Source organism: Cordyceps javanica, chromosome 6, assembly GCF_051103115.1.
Source record: "Cordyceps javanica chromosome 6, complete sequence".
Lineage (NCBI taxonomy): Eukaryota > Fungi > Ascomycota > Sordariomycetes > Hypocreales > Cordycipitaceae > Cordyceps > Cordyceps javanica.
The window spans coordinates 1,530,756-1,551,289 of NC_139300.1; the positions used below are offsets into that span (position 1 = coordinate 1,530,756).

General features: G+C 57.0%; 4 protein-coding genes across 4 annotated transcripts; 3 read left to right on the forward strand and 1 right to left on the reverse strand.

Moving 5' to 3' along the window:
* Positions 1-803: 803 nt before the first annotated feature.
* On the forward strand, positions 804-2,237 carry V2A60_008912 (dihydroorotate dehydrogenase 2; the record flags this gene model as incomplete). Its single annotated transcript, XM_083260182.1, has 1 exon — positions 804-2,237. The coding sequence occupies one exon, from the start codon at positions 804-806 to the stop codon at positions 2,235-2,237; it is 1,434 nt and encodes a 477-aa protein (XP_083116308.1).
* Positions 2,238-3,100: 863 nt separating this feature from the next.
* Positions 3,101-5,898, forward strand: V2A60_008913 (Zn(II)2Cys6 transcription factor; the record flags this gene model as incomplete). The annotated part of the gene is made up of 7 exons (XM_083260183.1): positions 3,101-3,148; positions 3,210-3,233; positions 3,303-3,424; positions 3,532-4,058; positions 4,116-4,414; positions 4,497-5,173; positions 5,274-5,898. The coding sequence occupies 7 exons, from the start codon at positions 3,101-3,103 to the stop codon at positions 5,896-5,898; spliced, it is 2,322 nt and encodes a 773-aa protein (XP_083116309.1).
* An 8,469-nt stretch (positions 5,899-14,367) lies between these two features.
* On the forward strand, positions 14,368-15,191 carry V2A60_008914 (2EXR domain-containing protein; the record flags this gene model as incomplete). Its single annotated transcript, XM_083260184.1, has 2 exons — positions 14,368-14,406; positions 14,514-15,191. 2 exons carry the CDS (start codon positions 14,368-14,370, stop codon positions 15,189-15,191), a joined length of 717 nt encoding a protein of 238 aa, XP_083116310.1.
* Positions 15,192-16,514: 1,323 nt separating this feature from the next.
* Positions 16,515-19,229, reverse strand: V2A60_008915 (uncharacterized protein; the record flags this gene model as incomplete). Its single annotated transcript, XM_083260185.1, has 1 exon — positions 16,515-19,229. One exon carries the CDS (start codon positions 19,227-19,229, stop codon positions 16,515-16,517), a length of 2,715 nt encoding a protein of 904 aa, XP_083116311.1.
* Between the last annotated feature and the right edge of the window lie 1,305 nt (positions 19,230-20,534).

Sequence of the window (20,534 nt, forward strand, 5' to 3'; positions counted from 1 at the left end):
TAGCGCAACACCTCCCCTGTATTGCGGGCCTTTCACCAACTTCTCAACATAGACTTTGGTTTATATCTGCTTTCAGAGAGATATTTCCCACGATCAAGTCCGTATCGGCAGCGCTATCTTCACGCAATGGCTTTGGAAGAAGCGTAGCTTCCGGCATCAATCTCGCTGCTGAAAAAGGTACAGCTGTTGTGGTGGACGGGCGAATCCAAAAAATGATACCTGCTAAAGCGCTCTCTAGGATCGATTTCAGAGTAAATATACGGGTGAGGATCGCCCGGGACATTTTGCGAATTGGGATGAGTAGACAGCGGGTCAAGTATCTGGGGTGAAAAAGGAGCAAGAGAACCGGGTTCACGCACGAGCTGAGAATAGTCTGGACTTGAGTAGACAACGGGTGAGACCTCCCAAAGGAAGAAGCAAGAGAACAGGGACTCATTCGCAAGCTTTGAGCAATTTGGTACTTATTTGAGCTATCAAGTCCAGGATATATCTGATTGAATTGTCACCGTCTCCTCTGACATGCTATTGTTATCTATGACACCCTAGGAAATGCATTTAGGATTGTCGGGCATCACAGTGGTGAGCGGGCAGTGCGATCGTACAGTCCGGTAGCCAATTCACACTGTCCCAAACCTCCGACAATAGCTCGTGATTTTCGGGCGCTCTTCAATCCAAGTCCCAATTTGGAAGCCATAATCACCACAGCACACCAACGTCGTTTCGCGGGCAACCGAGCAGAGGACCAGGGCCAATTTCAAAGTAGCGGGCCTGGATTATTCCCTCTTCCGCCTCTTGACGCAAGCATGTCCGCCATACCCACGCTTCGGCAGTCGGCCTGCCGCCGGCTACCCACCCGACCCCGAACCACGCAGCCGCGCCTCCGGACATTGCCGCCGACAACGACGGCCCGGTTCGCCTCGAGCTCCTCCGGCGGCGGATCTCCTGGCCTCGGCCGCGCCAAGGCCGCCCTCTACGCCGCCGCCCTCGCCGCGACTGGATACGTCGGCTACCTCTACGCGACGGACACGCGCGCCTCTCTCCTCCACAGCCATGTTATCCCGCCGCTACTGCGCACCCTCTTCCCCGACGCGGAGGATGCCCACCACGCCGGCTCCAGAATCTTGCAGTTCCTCTACGAGGCCAACCTGCACCCGCGCGAACGCCGGCCGCGCAACGACGAGCCCTCCAAGCTTGCGACTGACGTATTCGGCGCCTCCATCGACAACCCGGTCGGCATCTCGGCGGGCCTGGACAAGGACGGCGAGCTGACAGACTTTCTGTTCGGCCTGGGCGCCGGTGTGGTCGAGATTGGCGGCATCACGCCGCTCGCGCAGGCCGGCAACGAGCGGCCGCGGTGCTTCCGCGTCGCTGGCCTCGACGGCCTCGTGAACCGTTACGGTCTCAACTCGCAGGGCGCGGATGCCGTGGCCCACAGGCTGCGCAAGCGTGTCCGTCGTTTCGCCAGGGACATTGGCGCTACAGAAGAGCAGGTGCTCAACGGCGAGGCTCACGTGCCGCCGGGCAGTCTGGTCGACGGCCGCCTGCTCGCGGTGCAGATTGCCAAGAACAAGGAGACGAATGAAAAAGACCAGGCTGCTGTCGCGGCCGACTACGTCTACTGCGTGAACCGCCTAGCGCGCTACGCCGATATCGTCGTCGTCAATGTCAGCAGCCCCAACACGCCGGGTCTGCGCGACCTCCAGGCGACGGAGCCGCTCACGCGCCTGCTCACGGCCGTGGTCGAGGCCGCGCACAAGACGGACCGCAAGACGCGGCCCAAGGTCATGGTCAAGGTGTCGCCGGACGAGGACGACGACGCGCAGATGGCGGGCGTGGTCGAGGCGGTGCACCGCAGCGGCGTCGACGGCGTCATCGTGGGCAACACGACCAAGCGGCGCACGGGCATCGTCCCCGAGGGCACGCGGCTGTCGGCCAGGGACCACCGCGCGCTGGCCGAGACGGGCGGCTACTCGGGCCCGGCCATGTTCTCGCGCACGCTGGACCTGGTCGGGCGCTACCGGAAGATGATGGACGCCTACGCGCTCGAGGGCCACGCGACCGCCGACAACGGCGACGCGCGCAAGACGCTGTTCGCCACGGGAGGCATCACGAACGGCGAGCAGGCGCTGCAGGTCCTGAACGCGGGGGCGAGCGTGGCCATGGTGTACACCAACATGGTGTATGGTGGAGCGGGCACGATTACGAGAATCAAGGGTGAGATGGCGAAGAAGGTATAGATGGATAGAATGGCGACGCAGACTGGAAACACAAACAAAAAAAAAGGAAGCGAAATCTTGGCATGCATATGATCTGTTTAAAAAGGCGCCATTACACAATATGAAATACACAATATGAAATTTTCATTTGTCACTGATATCTGTTCATTGCAACGTGTGCGGCTCAATGGGCCGAAGAGTAGTCATTGTAAGCGGGCCCGGACAAGGTTGCTTGGGCCGTCCTCTGCATATCGCAGCCAGGCACGTGTAAGGAGGCACGATGAACAACTTCTCCGCCGATAGCGTGGGTGTTACGTGGCCCTAGGGCTGAGAAGGATGCCAAGGCCAGGCTAGGCAACTCTTTTGAAATTGGAATGGATGCCGACAGCCAGCCCTCCCTACCAGCTGCTGCCAGTTAGCTGCAGTCGATGATGCACACACGCTTTTGCACAGCCGGGTGGGCGATGCTAAAAGCGGCAGACCGGTAAAGATGGGGCTGTGCGGCAGAAAAGAAGAAAAAAAAGGGCGAGCGAGCACAAGGCTGGCGCGTGGCGGAGGCATCGAGTGCGGGTTTGTGGTGGATAAGTCGGTCTTGAATCTAAATGTCGTCTTGGGAGACTCTGTTCTTCTTTTCAACAACAAGCCGAATTGTATCATTGTCGCTTCTGCAACTTGATGCCGCGGGCTGTCGATTTTTAGGTTTGTGACGCTTATTCGCAGTCCATCTGTCCATCCCCCCCCGCATTGACCCGTTGGCTACTGAAGAGCTTCGTTGTCACGGTCTTGATTGACAGCGACAGCCACATGAGCGAACGGGAACGGCGGTTCCAGTTCACACAATCGAAAACTCGGAATAACTCGAAAGTGAAAGTGTCGCGGGCGACATGTCCACTCCAGAGTATATACCCAATGAGCAGCCGGCTCGCCGAGCGGTATGGTGACAATTGAGATTCTCAGTAAGAACAAGGCACACGGCTAACGTTGACGGCATAGTGCGACCAATGCAGACGCAGCAAGGTATGGGAGCGCCCAAGTTCTGCGATTGACCTTGAATTATGGGTGCTGACCGTATGATTTTACGTGTAGACTCGCTGTGATAAGAAGGTGCCCTGCTCGAGCTGCAAGTCTGCCAAACGGACATGCACGACGACGGGCACTGATAACCCTGGCCTGCAGCGCAAGCAGCGCATTCACATCTCATCGCTATAGTGCGTATTCTGATTCTTGACGAAAGGGGGCTCAGATGGCGGCGAGGCCGCTTTTGAAGAAGAAAAAAAAGAAAAGAAGACGAAAACTGACGCGAGAGCCCTCGTAGCGAGCAAAAGATTGACAGGATAGAAGCCAGCCTCGGCAGCATCGAGCGGCTGCTGAAGCGTCGCGAGAGCCAGCACTCGCCCAGCCGCGCCGCCAACGACGGCGCCGGCTCCGACAGCGTCGCCTCGCCCAACGCGAGCGCCACCATCTCCGACTCGTCGGCCATCAACACGCCGGCCAACATTGACTCGGCCGAGCCCGAGCCCGACCAGGGGCTCAACGTGCAGACCGACATCACCGTGGCGCTGCTCAAGCAGGCGGTGCGCAGCACCACGCTCTACGGCGTCGACTCCAAGATGGGCGCCGCCCTCGGCAGCCTCTACGACTTGCTCGGCAAGCGTCACCTCAGCAGCCCCGGTGGCGGAGCCGGTGCCGGCGCCGGCGCCGGCGGAGCAGCGGGGGCAGCGGGCAGCGGTGGAAGCCTGGCGTCGCCGTTTCCCATGCAGAAGCCCTTGCCTCCCGGCGGCGTCGGGAAGCTGGAGATGCCGCCGCTGCAGGTGGCGCTCACAGCGCTGGAGAGACTAACATGTATGTGTTGCATGGTGGGAATCGTGGGTTGTTGTGTTGCTGACATGGTGTTTGTAGATAATCCGCCGACGCTCATCACGATGCTCTGCGCCTCGGTGGGCCTGGATGACATTGCCGCAGTCTTCAGACGAGAGTATGCGCATCTCGACAACATCTCGAGCGTGAAATTTGTCCTAGTCAACTCCATAATGTACCATATTTTCGAAGAGATGAGCATGCTGGGCATCTCACCAGAGCTGCTGGTAGAATACAAGGCCCACGCAGAGCTGTGCAAGGCAAACGTCGACACTGGGCTGGCCAACCTGCCGCTGCTATTGTCATCCACAGCGCAAAACGTGCAGGGGCTGTTACTAGGAGTGCGTTGTCATTTCCTTTCCGCTTCCCTCTGGCGGTGAATTTTTTTCTTTTTTTCCCAACTGACTCGAATACAAAAAACAGGCCTTTGTCTCCATCGACCAGTCGCGGCCGGCCGTGGCCTGGCAGCTGTGCACGACGGCCGCGCAGCTGTGCATCGCCGCGGGCTTCCAGAGCGTGAGCGCGTCGACGCACAAGCCGCCCGAGGCGGTCTCGCTGGAGCGCATCCTCTTCTGGAACGTCTACATCCTGGACAAGGCGCTGTGCCTGCGGCTGAACCGGGGCTCGTGCATCCCCGAGTACGACATTGACATCCCGCGCGAGTTCGGCTTCCACTACCCGGCCATGGCCGACACGAACCGCATGACCAAGTTTTGGGTGCGCGCTAGCATCGCGCAGGGCCGCATCTACGAGCACCTCTACTCGCCGCAGGGGCGCGCCGCCGCGCCCGGGACGCGCGTCGCCCACGCAAAGGCGCTCGCCGCCGAGTGCCGGCGCCTCCTCCAGGAGGCCGAGACGCACCAGGAGCAGTACCCGGAGAACCAGGACGCGCCCATCCTGACCGAGATCTTCCGCGTCGGCGAGGAGATCCAGCTGTCCGTCAACCTCACGCTCGTGTACCAGGCCGTGTCGGCGCTGGACGGCCAGGAGGTGTTCAAGAACGAGTGCGTCGAGGCGGCGCGCCGGGCGATGCGCACGCACAAGCGCTCGATGCACCTGATGCGCATGGGACCTTATGCCCGTTCGAGCTACATAAACTGGTAAGTCCCCCCCTCCCCGGGCGCGAGAGGCGTCACCAACGTCTGCGTGCGAAAAAAAAAAGGGAAATCCCCCCTTTTGCTAAAAATGCGAACCGTCCAGGACGATCCTGCACACGCCGTTTGCGCCCTTCTTCGTCATCCTCCGCCATGTCCTCGAGACGCTGTCCATCGATGACCTCGTCCTCCTGCAGGAGTTCATCGAGTCGCTCAGCCACGCGCTCGACGTGTCGAACCGCCTGAAGCGCTTCCACCAGCTGTGCCACGTCATGTGCGAGGTCGCCGGCCTGTTCGTCGGCGTCAAGCTGAAGCTCAACAACAGCAGCCTCACCGTGCCCGAGATGCCGCAAGCGCTCGACAACGTAAACGACCTGCTGCACCAGCAGTTTAGCATCGGCATGCCGCCGCCGCCGCCGCCGCCGCCGCCAGCAGGCCAGGAGCAGGCGTCCAAAGACCACTACCAACAGTCGGTGCCTGCAGTGAAGCAGGTGCCTGACACCAGCTTCCAGCCCTTGGGCGGCGTACTGTCGCTGCCAGAGGGGGAGACGGCACCGGTGATGGGAGGAGAGACGACGCAGGTGGTGGGGGGAGAGGCGGCGCTGCCGTCGGACTGGGACCTCGCGGCGATGGGGACGATGGACTGGACGGCAGGCTACGAGAACATTATGAATCTGATGCAGGATGAGCTGCAGATTTTGGAGAATTATCCCAACGCGGGGCTGTTCTAGGGGCGAGAGCCCCCCAGACTTTCGTCCCCTTGACCTGACCACTCATACCAAAAGGAGGGCGTTTTACGCCAATTTTCCTGTATATATTGCTGAATCCAATCATCAACTCCTGACCCAACTTCCATGTCTTCAGTAGTCATGTACGAGGAAATTGATCGACAACACTGTGTTTGTTCACGGCATCAAGCTTGATAGCTTGCCGTGGAGTGCTCCAATACATGCACGAATCATTCCTCACATCAATTTCAAACCCAACCGACCCTCTTTCAGCCCGGATAGAAAACGTCAAACGTGCGTATACGACAAACAACGCGGCAAGCCCATACCATCATCACCATCATCATCTCGGGCCGTCAACGCATCATGCAGAAATGTTGGCCGCAGAAGCATGCCCCCGCCCGGTGGAAGCTTGGGTTGCCCTGCTTTCGTGTGACGCGGTCTATTTTTAATTTCTGTAATTTTCTTTTTCTTCTTTTGCTCTTGTCTCCTGGTCCAGGTCTTTTTGCCAAGACGATAGTCCACGTTTGATCTGCGCGGAAACCCAAGACAACTGTCAAAATCGAGCTGCCCGGACAAAGTACGACCAGGCAGCCAGGCAACCAGGGAACGGAGGACAAGGGGGGGAATGCATTCGGGCCGTCATGGAGGCCCTGTATTGGCTGGGTATCCTTTAGGTAATTGTCTTGGCGCAATACACCTTGCTGATCTCGTTTGCAGAAGACAGTCCGGGACCAGTAAAGCACCGTAGCGTGCTGTCATCCATCCTTCTCCCTGGGAGAGAGGTGGTGACCACCTGCGCCCTCGGCTTTCGTCTGCTGTCGTGGGAGTTGCACTGTGCTGTGTGTGCGTTCCAGTGTCTGTCTTGCCTATATTGTAACTTCCACCCGTCATGGTGCCCCTCTGAGAATCCATGTCACTGTTATTTCCATCTATGAGCAAAGGACCATCACGTCAACGCCGCTTGCGTCACAACATAACTTACATTTTGAAGCCTGTATGTAGCTTCCTGCGAGATCTCATTCCATCCATAGCCGAGAATAGAATACTGCCGTCATCGAACTTTTGTACAAGTTTGTTTCAGTCTACTTGGTTTACAAAAAGGAAAAAAGAAAGAGAAAAAGAGGCGTTGCTGCGACTCTTGCATTGAAGCATGACGGATCTTGCCGTTGCTATTTCTTTCCGACAGCCGCAGCAAGCTTCTTGGGCTCCCTGCACCTATATGCAACAATCTGTAGGTGGAGGGTCCGCCAGTTTCTTTCAAAAGGGCAACGGCGAGGCAACTTTGTAACTTGCCTCTCGGTATGTATGCTCCGCAAAAGGCTAACCAGCTCACGGGAAGAAAAGCTCCAGGATTCGGGACGCAGCAGCGAATGGTCACACGAAGTGTTACGGCTACGACGGTGCCGAGCGGCAAGTGCCGGCACATCGGGACAGTGTAGCAAGAAACAATGTAGAGAGTTAATACGGGAGGGGGAGGGGCAAGAAGAAAACAAGGCAATCTGCGAACCAGTCTTGCCATCCCGCCCAGCCTTCTCCAAGTCAGCGGGCCGTGTGTTTGCCTGTTCGTCGCGGGCAATGTCTCTCGGATAGCCAAGAGCCTGTCTCTGCTGGGTCGTATTTGCAACGGTTGTGTGCACTAACAATAAAGTGAACACTTGCCATCCTATTATCGAAACAATGGTACGTTACACAGTTCTCATCGGTACTGGTCGAACAAGGAAGACACCCAAAATCGAACCAAGGCTACAACTGTGAACCTGTGAGAAAGTCTTGCGCGATGTAGTATAGGCATTTCCGCCGAGATGCAAGGGGACTTGCTCTTGTACTTTGACATGAGGAAAGAATCTACAGATTGTGTAAGTTTAGTTTGAATGCTCTCACCTTACAATGTCTCGAGGGCTGAGCTCTGTCATCTTTTGGCTCTTTTTTACCAGCTCAAGGGCATTTGCAGCCTTAGCGATGGAGAAAACAGTGACGACTAACCCACACCTGGAGTGCTCTCGGCTTCTACCGCTTCACACCATCTACCTAGAAGCAACTAGGATTGAAACAGGTTCACCTCTGTGTAGCAAATACGAGGATGAAGATGGCTGCGCCGACATGTAGGGTAGCATCGCGCTCGCAATAGTCCTCTCGTTACAAGCTCTGTACACCACCGCACCCGGCATGGCAAACGCATCAAAACAAGCGTAATCTGTCCGAAGCCCTTGGCCGAAAGCAAGCCTTTTGTTTTCTCTCTCCTCAATGCTGCGTCTTTAACGCAATAGGTTTGCCGCAACATGGAGGAGGGCGGGCTGACATTCACCGGCTCGAGAGATGAAACACGGTACTGCCTGCCATGGCGAACCCACCTCGAGCAAGGCGTAGAATAGACGGCTCGGCCCTCGCCTGTGGCTTGCTGGGCTGGGGAGATGGATGGCGGCGAGGAAGGTTTTGGGGAGAGGGGGGGGGGGGGGGGGGGGGGGGTGTGTTGGCGCATCCTGACCCTCCCGAGATCCCATGCTTCGACGTCGAGGGCCTTGAATCGTCGTGTGCACACTCGAGGTATTTGCTCCTGCCGTTGCATTGGGCTCTGAGACAGCCAGAATGCATTGGCCCTTTTTCTTTTCTCTTTTGGTTGCCCCTCCGCCCCCTGGGCATTTCAACTCGATGATGCGATCTGGACCGGGGGGGGGGGAAGACGAAGAAAGAAAATGTCTCTCACGCAAAGGTGACGATTAATACATTTTGCGCAGCATCATGCAGGGAATTGATTGGCCTTTCCATGGAAAATGGAATTGTCTCGGCAGCCGCAGATGCTGGGGGGGAAGGTTGTTTTGGTATGCGGAGGGCTTCCGCTCGTTCTGGCTGAGAGGTGCGGCTTCGTCCCCGCGGCAGCCGGTGGTGATGAGAAGACGACGACGACACATGTGTCATGGTAACTTTTTTCTTGGTTCCGCCATCACTGGCATATGCATTGTACTCGGGCGGAACAGAAGGAGAAAGTGAACCGGGAGGAGTTGCCGTCCGTATCCTCCGCAACGGCCCGCGTCGCCAGACACCGACATATTACAGCTTGATTCAAATCTTGTCTACGCGATTTCCAGGGCAAACAAGCTCGACTCGAGTATACACTTAGAGTATTTCCGAATCGGGAGTTGACCCAACTTGATGAATCATGTCGGGTGGCCACGTCCGTCCCGGCAGATTTGATGTAGAAGTTTACTTCAGATGAGACAAGGTTTTTTTTTTTTTTTTCTCAATTTTGGAACCTGTCACCTTTTTTTTTCTTTGCCCGCATTGGCTAGCCGGGTCACTGGGGCGTAATTTGGTTGAGCGGCCAGTATCCGTCTGATGGTGTCCCCAGAACACGGCAACGGGTTGACGGGCATGCCGGTATGTCGCAACCCGTACCCGGACAGAATAAGGAGAAGTGGTGTGTGTGTATGTCTTGACCACCTTTTTTGGACCTCGTAGGACGAGGAGGAGCGGAAACCAAATGCTTGAACTTGGGTGGCGGGCCTTTGTTGGTGGTTGGTTTGCGGCAAGCCATTGGGCATCAGGACGATCATTCTGGCTCGAAGCACTTGCACACGGCTACTTGCTCATGCTTGCTGAGGATAAGCTTTGTAATCCCAGGGCGCGGCCAGTCGGGGAGAGACACGGCTCTGGCGGTGTGTGTAACTGAGACTCGATTTGACAGCTCAGCAGCACCACGACGCTAACAGCCGTGATTTCTGTGGAAAATGGGATGTTTTTTTTCCCTTCCCCTTTGGAAAGGGTTTTGGTTCCCTCCATGACATGCGAGAGAGGTGTAAGTGCGCGCTCGCTCGACCTCGTCGTTGTACGAGTGTGGCGGGCGGCCTAATACACGGCAACGCATGGAAATCGACAAGGTATTTTGGCTTGTACGGGTTGAGGTGTTGCAGGAATTGAAAATTGGGGCTCATTTGGACATTGACGAAAGCAATCATGACAGTAATGATACTCGTAGTTGGTTCACGCAACGCCGGCGCAAAAGCAGCCCAGGGTGTTGAGAAAGTGCCGTCTCCGAGTGGCGTGAGCAGAGGGAGCTGGACCGTGATGGACCCGACTGCCTGAAACGAGACGAGCTAATTACTGATACAACCATGGCCAGAAAGTCGGGAAATGCGTGTCTAGGCGCTATGACAAGGAAGGCGGCATCGAAGCAGACAAAGAGCGGGATTGAAGTATGTGTGTAGGTGTTTAGGTGTGTGTGTGAATGTGTGTGTGTGTGGCAAGCTCGGAGCTGTTCTGTTGATGAGCTCGGTAGAGCATTGCCGATTCAAGCTGTTTCACCCGACCAATGGCGAGTCGTGGAATCGACTTTCCGCGCAATCTTGGTTGGCTAGTTACTCTATGCAAGGACCGAAGACATTGCGAGACGAGAACGATCAACAAGGGAAACCCCAGCGAGACAGCTAGTAGGCCACCCGGCCACCTAGTCAACCGCAAATAAGGGATCATTGCTGACAAGGCATGGGTACCTGCATAGCGGCCATCATATTAGTAGAAGCCCAGTGCTGTAACCGACGCTCCGAGGCAGCGACGTTGTCATGGCACTTATTACTTGGTAGAAGCTAGTGATGGGTAAAAAGGGAATGGCCATGTACTTGGCAACTTGCGGTCAGAATGTGCCGACGTGCAAAAAGCAAACGTTGCAAGCAGAAAGAAAAAAGATGGATTTGTTGAGCAATGGGCAAAAAAAAAAAAAAAAAAAAAAGAGAGAGAGAGAGAGAGAAAAAGAAGGAGAGAGACAGATTGACAGAAGACCAGGGCAACAACCAGCGGTTCTCTGCAGTCAACAAGCTCTTTGCTGCATCCCGTCGAGAGCGCGCCCCGTGTTCCAGAGGGGAACGAGACATTCTAACATGGCACATTTCCTAAACGAGCGAGAGGCATAAAGGAAGTTTACTACTCAGTACCAGTAGGAAATGGGAGTGGAGGGCGGTTTACCAGTAGGCCAGAAAAAAAAAGCCAATATTTATTAATGCCGATCGCCAGTGTCTTCCTCCCACCCCCCCCTCCCTTGTCCCCCTTGGACGAGACCACGGAGCGGCGGAATACTACTGAGTACTTACTGGTAGTACTGAGCACTTGGTAGTCTCATGCAGCTCCCGGCGCGCTGTTGATGCACCCCAACTTTTTGTCCTTGCCAGAATTGAGGCGGGGGGGAGTATGAGCCTCAGCGGTTTTTTTTCTTTTACCGCAAAGGGCTTTCGTTAATGAGAGCAAGGATCAATCCAGCCAAGATGCCGCCGCGCGCCCGGGCAATGAATTAAATCCAAGGACGGGGAGTTGATTCCGTGGCAGACTCAGCGGGCGGGGCCTCGAACGTTGTCCGTAGACGACAAGGAAGAAAAATCAGTTCAGAATCGGAATTAATCCTTGCTACTTTGGGGAATTCAATATATCTACAATATATTTCATCATGCTCTTGGGTGTCAGGAAGTCCCCGAGGTTTAGCATATACTAGCCATGTACTATTCGGACCGTGCGGAGTATCCGTATGGAGTAGCTGGCAAGTTGTTGATAGTCAGTAAGTACCTACTATTACTTGATTACTGAGTAAGTACTGATTGTACAGTGGATGGTGTACTAGTACTGACACTGAAAATGATGGTGAAGCTGGCACTGGCACTGGCAATGGTACTGGCACGGGTATACAGGTCTCGTACGGAGTACTCAGTAGGTTATTAGGCAGCAGCGCCCGACGATAGCCATCATGTCTGAGGGAACTTGGCTGCGCATTAGGTATCGTCAGTACTGGTAAGTTAGTAGGCAAGTACTTCCCTTGGTTCATGCCGACCAAGCTACCCTGGTGCTTGGGTATCAGTACTTACTTCAGCAAATGGTCCTCACCACCCCCCAGAGCCCACCTCAGGAAATCTACTCTTACCTGCTCCATAACCAGTACTTGCTCTCACTCCCGCATCAGCACATGCTCGATTCATCCCACTTTCACTTGCAATTCCACCCTCATCCCGCCTACCCTGAGCAAGTACTGATACGCACCGAGCACAGGCAAGCCATACATACCACCACCCTCCATGCAACCCAAAAAAGCTGTTGCGTGTCTCACAAATTCCCCCAGTCCCAGCTTCCGCGGACCTGCGTTTGCTGCGGCTCATCTGCCATCTGCCGGCATCCAAGGTGGGCATCAAAGACCTTTGTTCAAAGGAACCCCCCCTCCCCCCTACTGAGAAAGAAGAAAACAAGGTTGCTTTCCTTTTCCTTTTGACGACTCTTCGACGCCCGGGCAGGGGTTCGGCTTCATCTTCACAAGAAGTACCACTAAGTACGCTCCGCTGGCCTGGCGGCCGCCTTCACAGGTACTTACCCCATGGGCCATGATCCTGGTACCAAAAATCGCCCACCCTTGATTTAGCAACACCTACCGGGAACCGAAAGACGCCCCCCCTGCTGCTCGCACCATGACCTGCCCAGCCCAGGTCCCCCCCCGGGCGGCGTCCTACTCAGTAGAAACGGGCAGACGAAGAAAGCCTCCACTGTTCGTTCCATCTCGTTCCGTTCGTCTCAATAATAGAAGCGCCTCCTCAGAGAAGTCATCTTTTTTTGCCTGGCAAAAATTTCAAGCCTCGACGCACCCTTCTCGTCCATAATGCAACGGTCGTCAAGATGCGGTTGCACCAGCCAGGACAAACTTCAAGCTAGCTCTGCCTCGGCGCGTGTCTTGCGACAGTGAATGGCAGCCCGTCCCAGGCTGGTGGGCTCACAGCTGGACGGCCGACGACGGCGTCTCCTGTAGTCTCGGATGCGCATCCCAAGTGGTTCCCGCTACGACATTACGACTCCTGCCATCAACGCTAGCCTTTTGATCCTCTGCACCGCGTACATGCACCCATTGATTAGCGTCAGGCGGCGAGCGTGGTTGCGTGGGAAGCAGAGCATCCGGTTTCTGGGCAAGGTCTTTCGCACTTCGCTGCCGGTACTCGGATGCACCCGCATGAGCACCAGGACCGGGCAGCCCTTCTTTCGCCCAAGCATATCATGGGCCGTCCGTCCTCTGGGTGTCGGACTGATCCGTACTAGTTAATACATACTTAGTAACTAGCTCGTTATCGGCACCCTAGTGGGACTGTCATATGGGGAGAGGGGGTGTATAGGATGTGGGAACCACTGATGTGAGTGCAACCAGAGAAAATCACCATGCCTTCAAAGTGAAGGAAACAGATGACCGACCATACTAGTCTGGAATTGTGGCAAGTTTAACGAGAGCTAGCTTGAACATCTCTTTGGGTGTGACGGGCCGTTCTCACTCTCTTTCTCTGTCGCTTTCTTTTGGGGGGGGGGGCAGAGAGAAACCCGGCTGGGGGTCAATATGAGGAGGCTTTACGCTCGGCCCAAGCTTGCTGCAGTTGTACTTGTACTCAGCAACTTGGTGAGTACTGAGTAGACTGCACGTGGAGAACGTGGAGAGCGAGCCAGCCTATACCTGAACACGCACACACAAGACGAGACAGACAGAAGCGAACAGCGAGGGAGGGTGAACCGGGGTCCATGACGGGCGCCGCCAGACGCAAAGCCAGACCAGGGATGGATCAGGACTATGTATGCCCACCGGCACAGGCTCAGAGATACCATCAACACCCATGAGTCTCTATGAATAGCGACACCCATCTCAGGCCACGACATCCGGCCGAGTGATGGCCTGCACCGGCTGGACAAGGGAGGTTTGTTCCCCCCTCCTTCCCCGCTACTCTCTTTCTAATTGTTGCAGACGTGTTGATGCATCGCGGAAAGCGGACCGCGCACAACTATACTCCGTACAAAGACAAGTCTTGTTCCAGTTGTAGCAGGCTCACTTCGTCGACGAGTGATATAAGGTCCACGTCTTCCCCCCCTTCAAAGTCTACACCACTCCAAACGCCTGTCCATCATAGTAAAGTCTATTTCTGGGGACATGACACGGCAAGCCCAACCGCTGACACTACTTAAGCCAAATTCAGCTCAGCACCCGCGCCACGAAAACCAAGAGTGAAGCTCACATTGGGCCTGCCCGCACTACCCACTCTCACTAGTTGCGTTGCCCGGATTCCGTCATATTACCAGCATTCATCATTTGCTGGAGAAAGCATTCGTCACTCGACCCTTTGTCAGAGCAGATTGGGGGCCCCTACCAGTGCATGCTTGACGCACGCAACAAAACGGATCCTATCTGCTGTCTGCCGTCTACTCTCTGTTGTCTGCAAGCCCCGGCCCGTGGAGCCGTTCGTCTTACAAGCCGCGAGCTGTTCAGTCGCGAATCATAAAACCGACCACCCACCCTGCCCACCACCACCACTTTTCTCCCCTCAACTTGCTGGCGCAACCCAGCTCTCAATACACGACATTGACCTGCTTTGCCTATCCCTCAGCATCCTTCCCTTGCAACTCTCTTGCGGCGTCACTCCAACGCTTTCTGCTTGACCACTTCACACTGTCATCGCGTGACTGATTGCTGCCAAGATGCCTTCCGCGAACACGGAAGTCCCCCCAGCTACTTTTGTAAGTCCCACAGCCATGCTACGACTCGGTCACGTCGCCGCATAGCAAATCCTCAGACTCTGCAATGACATCCAGAAACCACAGCTGACCAATCATTGGCATTACAGTCTCTTTTTTCTCAACTCCCTACCGAATTGCGACTTCGCATTTGGAATTACAACCTTCCGGGTACTCGGATCGTGCCTGTTCGCTGCGGCGCTGACGACCTCTCGCTTGGCGCGCCGCCTATGAGCTCCCTCGCTGCCACGGGCTGCACGACGACGACGCCGAATCCTGCTAATTTGAATATTTGCGTTGAGTCTCGCGCCGAGGCTGTCAAGAGCTACCATCGTTGCTTTGGCTTTGTCGGCACACCGGGCCACATTTACTTCGACCCCTACCGCGATGTCCTCTACTTTGGTCCGCGAAGGGGTTTTATGGCTACCCAGGCGCAATTCCACACATGTATGAAAATGTGCAAAGACTCCGAGTTGGCTGCTGTGCGCCGCATTGCAATCAGCGACTCCCTCTTTTGGAACTGCGACAGATATAACTCCATGACGGCTGCAAATCTCACCATCGAAGTGCTACAAGTCATCGCGAAACGCTTGCCGAACCTTGAACGGCTTGTGTTCGTGCCACGGGAGGAGGACGAAGGCCGCGGCGATAATCTCGACCGTACCCTGCAACGCATGCACTACCAAGTTGATGCCGCTATTGATACCTTGGTCCGGGAGGGAATTGAATGGAAAATACCAGCATGGCACGTCACCACCCTGGAGGCCCTCCACGATGCCGCGAGATGAAGCCGCTACACGACACCAACAGTAACAGTTGGATTGATGAAGCCGCCGAAATACGCCACTGACGGTCTGTATTTCACAGCATATCAGCTTCCCGGGGCCAGAGTTTGCTCTGTACTATCCCCTGGGCTTTTTTCCTGTGACGGGCTTGCTCCTTTGGTCACTGGCGCCGAGAGGTGGTAGTCTGCAATGCAACCCTGTCAATCAGTCAGACATGCAGGACGTGCACCAGCCTACAAGTCTAAAACAGAGTCTGGTGGTGCGCTTTTTGTTTCTTCGCCACGCTTGCTAAAAACAGACTGGCCAAAAAAAAAAGAAAGGAAGAGAAGAGACGAAAGCGCCTGGCACCTCGTTGGAGACCCGTTCACGGTGTGAGTGGCAACTGTAACCTTGACCGAACCAGGTGTGCACACCTAGTTACCACTCACCGTCGCAACCCCCCATCACGAATAGTATACATCATTTTTGCTTCGCACGTGTCGGAGCATTGGAGAAAAGAATTCACCAAGAGGCAACAACTCCGCCCGAGTATTGGTGCTATTTTTTTCTTCTTCTTTTCGAAACATGCAGCGCGCCGCCTATTCAGGTTACTCCCCTGGATTGCGAGCTAAGAAATACAGATTAGGTGAACCCAGACACCTAGGTCTGGAGAATCGTCTCCGGGACTTGTTCTGCGCCACCTCTCTGACATCAACAACACCCCCCAAAAAAAAAGAAAAGAAAAAAGAAGGCTCCAAGATCGGCGGATGAATAAGTTGTGCCACAGTCACACCGAAACAGTTCATGCTGGGGCATGTCTATTTTGTGTTGGGATTTTTTTTGGATGCATCAGATCAGGTCAGGGGTAGGCGGCAAGTGAGATTAGACACGGCATAGCCAGACAGGCAGAGGACGGAGGAGGCAGCGACCGGCATGATCTGAATCATGAGCGGCGCGATGAATTCTTTACGAAGCAAGGTGCTTTGGGAAGAGGGCAAATTTACCCGTGGCGTTTTAATTGTTTTCTCATCTACCGTGTACGACGAGTTTACTTTTGCATGCGACTTTGTGTCTTGTATGGCAATTGATCACACGGCAGTTTTTTCTGACTATGTTGATCGTTCCTGTCCACGAGCATGACGCTGGATATAACCAGTGTGAAAAAAAAACAGGGTTTGAATCTATCACATGTAATGTTTCCAAGCTCATTTTTTAAACCGTCTATCCATGGTCTCGTACATGTACCTCCCCCGAAGAAAAGAAGAAGAAGAAAAGACTGGCAGGTATCTCAACTCACGTCTTTGAAATATGTAAATGTCTAAAATTCCGTATACAGTCACAAACTCCTCACGGCGAGTCTTGCCGGCGCGCAGCACTGCCACCAGCAGCAGCAGCAGCACGGCGATCCCCGATGCCGAGGCCGATGCCCTTGGCGCGGCCGCGGACCAGGGCCTTGAGGGCGCGGCCGAGGGCGGGCATGTCGCCGAGCATGGTGATGTGGCCGCGCTCGGTGCTGACGCGGCCGCCGCGGACGAGGGCGTAGCCGGGGGGCAGCATGGCCTCGCGGGCGAGGGTGACGCCGTCGCCGGAGCGGAAGACGAGGTCGTCGTAGGCGTCGGCGCGGGCGATGCCGGCGCGGCCGTCGACGCCAGCGGCGCACACGGTCGGGATGGCCTTGCCGTACAGCACCGCCAGCGGCGGGTACGCGTTGGCCGCCTGGTGCCGCTCGTCGTGCCGCATCTCGGCCCGGAACCGCCGCGTGTCGGCGAGCGTCCGCTTGAGGTAGGCGTAGTTGCGCCGCCGCTCCTCGTCGGCCGTCGCCAGCCAGGCCTCTTCCGTGATGGCGGCGGCGGAGTCTGGTGGGGATGCGTCGGAAGAGTCTGGCGCACCGGCGGCGGCGACGGTGGTGGTGGTGGTGGTGACGGGTGTAGACGACGAAGCACCCGAGGTCATGGACGGCACCAAAGGGTCGATCTGGTTTTCTTTGCGGTCGCCGCCCTTGCTGTCGCTGCGCGGCCGCAGAAACGCCTGCGGCAGGAATGCGGCCAGCGCGGAGGAGCCGTTGCTGCTGCTGCTTCCGCCGCCGCTGCCGGAAAGCGGGGGCAACGGAGCCTCGAGGCAGGGGCTGAGGCGGTAGCGGACCCAGCTCATGGGGTCGAGGAAGTCGACGGGGTACGGCTCGCCGGTGCGCTTGTCGACGAAGCAGAACGAGTCCTCGGGCAGCAGGGCGAAGCTGGTGCGGATGGAAAAGTTGACGCGCGCGGTGAGCAGCTTCTCGTTGAAGAGGACGGCGTCGCCGTTGCGCAGCGGGCCGAGAATGTTCATGCACTGCTGCGGCGCGCCGGCGTAGAGCACGCCGGCGAAGAGGTCGGGCCGCTGGTTGACGGCGTGCCGCGTGATGAGCCCGCCGAGGCTGTGGGCGATGACGATGGCGCCGCGGGACGACGTGGACGTGGACGGCGGCTGGTTGCAGGGCAGGGTGGCGAGAAAGTCCTGCAGGTGCCGGGAGAGGCGCCGGGGGCTGAGGCGCCAGTCGTAGCCAAAGTCCCAGACGCGCAGGCGGCCGGCCTGCGCGTGGGGCGAGGCCTGCAGCTTGCGGAAGAGCTTGCGCGAGACGTCAATGGGACCAATCTTCTTGAGCATGCCCGACGGGATGATGCGCTCCGGCATGGTCTCCTCGTCGGCGTCGGTCAGGCCGACTTCCAGGTCGGCCTTGCGCAGGTTGAGGCCGAGCTTGACGGGCGCCCACAGCTGGTGGTGCGGCGGCTCGGCGGAGCGCAGGACCGAGCCTCGGTACCCGCCGAGGATGACGACGTCCCCGACGAGGTCGTGCAGCATGTCTTCAAAGTCGTCCTTGGATGACGGTGGCGGTGGCGGCGGCGGCGATGACGACAACTTGGGCTCGTGCTGCTGCTGGTGGGACGCAACCCCGGCGCCGCCGGTGGTACCCGGCTCGGGAGCTTCGCGCGACGACGACGACGGGGCGTCCGCGGCCGAGTCGCTGGAGAAGATGCCGTTGAGGGAGAGCTGCGAGCGGCGCGCCGTGGCTTGCAGCCGCGCGAGCGTCGGCATCTTAAAGTTGGGCACGTCGGGCAGGCTGTCCTTGAAGGCTAGCAGCCGCATGTTGACCATTTCACGCACGTCCTGGAAGCGATCGTCGTCGCCGAGCGACGACTGCCTCGAGAGCGTGTGGTAGAGGATGCTCTCGTCCGAGGTGGTGCGCCGGAGGGAGCCCGGGCGCGGCTGGAGACGGGCCGAGTCGGCGCTCTCGCGGGGCGGCGCAGTTGAGACGGGCATCGTGGCTTGCCCCTGCAAGCGCTTCGCGGCCGGCGCATCCACCGGCGCGCCGGCTGCCGTCTCCGACTTGGCGTTTTTGCCGTGCCCGCCGCCGATGCTGATGCTGGGGATGGAGTCGGCAAGGTTGTTGAAGTACTTGGTCGGCAGGGACGGGAGGAAGCTGGAGGACGAGCCAAAGGACGGGAGCACCCCCCGGAAGCGCTTGAGGGCTTCCTGGCCGGCCGACCCGGACCGCTGGTGGCGCGTGGGCCCCAGCGCGGCACCCAGGACGCCCTTGGAGGTCTGCGTGCGGGTCGTCTTGTACACGTCTTGAGAGTTGAACGGCTTCGGCATGGACGGCGGGGAGGTCTTGATGCGGTCGGCGGGGGCGGGGGCGGCGACGGTCTTGGGCGTGGAGGGCCGCTTCGTCGGCGTGGCGGCAGCGGCGGGGGCGGTGGTGCCGGTGGTGGTGCCGGCGGGGGCGGCTTCGTCGTCGTTGGAGTCCTCGGCGACGCTGGCGACGACGGGTCCGTCAAAGAAGCCCGTCATGCGCTCCATGGCGGCGACCTTTTCGACGGCGGGCGTGTGGATCGAGGTGAGGTGACTGGCGGCGCGGCTCATGGCCGGCTGCAGGACGGCCTGGACGTCATCTTGGTCCGGGTACATGGAGCGCTCGGCGGCGACCTTGGCCTCGTCGTCCGAGGTGACATCCGGGGGTGGCGGTGGTGTCGAATGCGAACTGGCCGGCGCGGCGGCGGCGCTGCTCCTCGTCTGGGCGGCCTCCATCGTCAAGGAAGCGGACGGCGAGACTGTCGCATTCGAAAGGGGAGAGGGGTCCGTGTGGGAGAAAAGGACAGGATAGAGACGTGGCCGAATTGAGTCAATGCCCAAGTTTGGGGGGAAAAGGGGGTTTTTCTCTTGGCAATGGAAAGTGGTTGCGAGCTGAGTAAGGACTGGGCTGGGGTGAGAGGGAGTGGGAGGATGGATGACGTTGGTGATTTTGGTTTTGGTCGAATGGATGGATATTCACATGCAAGGCTGCGTTTGGTGGCTTGAATGGTGAGCAGACGACCCCGAGAACCCACACAGCACTTGCAGAGAGGAGAGGGTTGGTGATGATGATGGTTCGGATGCCAATTGAGACGTTGATGAATCAAGATTGAATAAAAAAGAGAAAGAAACGAGGGAGATTGGGAACTTGGGAACTTGGGCGCGGATGAAGCGGAAAAGGCTGATGGACTTGGCTGGCAGGGCTGTCGGGCGGCGCCCCGCCTTCAGCCGCCCGCACCGTCGAACCCAATGCATGCAGAGCGAACGCCACGCGGAGATTGTGTGCAGGTGGCTGTAACAGCGACGTGACGGTGGGTGTGATGCAGCAGGTTGAATACGTCTAATAAAGGCTATAGGTGCCAACTTTCGTCCTTTGCAAGCCTTTCGTTTCGGCGCCGAGAAAAAAAATCCGCTGAAGAGCTGGGAACCAGAACACTTGGTGAGGCGTAAAACACCCGCACACAGCCACCGGAGGCGGCGGCGGCGTTGCCGTCTTTGGCAGTCCCCCAGCTTCGTAGCCGGAAAAAAAAACTGCAACCGGGCTTGTTCTTTGCGTTTAGCAAGATTTATTTCATGAAAAAAAAAAAGAATAGAAAAAAAAAATCATGAGAATTAAAAAGTGCCTGCATGTCTGACGGTTTTGAACAGACTCTGGGAGTTGGTTCTTGAGAGCATGCCACACTCACTGTTTCAGCCCTGCCAAGGTACTAGGTAGCTGCCGTTGTGGGTTGCACCACCACACTCTTCTTCATCGCATCCCGTCGAGGCTTGGGAAGGTTGGAGGTGGCATGAGCTAGTTTCCAAGACGGACCTCTGAACACTGTACATCTACCATGAAGAGCTAAGGGAAAAAAAAAGACTGCTGTATATATGCACTCTTGCGGGTCAATGCACTGGCTGCAATGCCTAGGGCTGTTTTGTGTGTGCGAAGGTCCATTGAAGTGTGCCTGTGATGTCATGCCCAGTGAGTAGATTCGGAAAATACAATGACGTCGATGGCTACGGCTGGCTTATTACCGTTGGCCCAACCGCGCTTGTCCG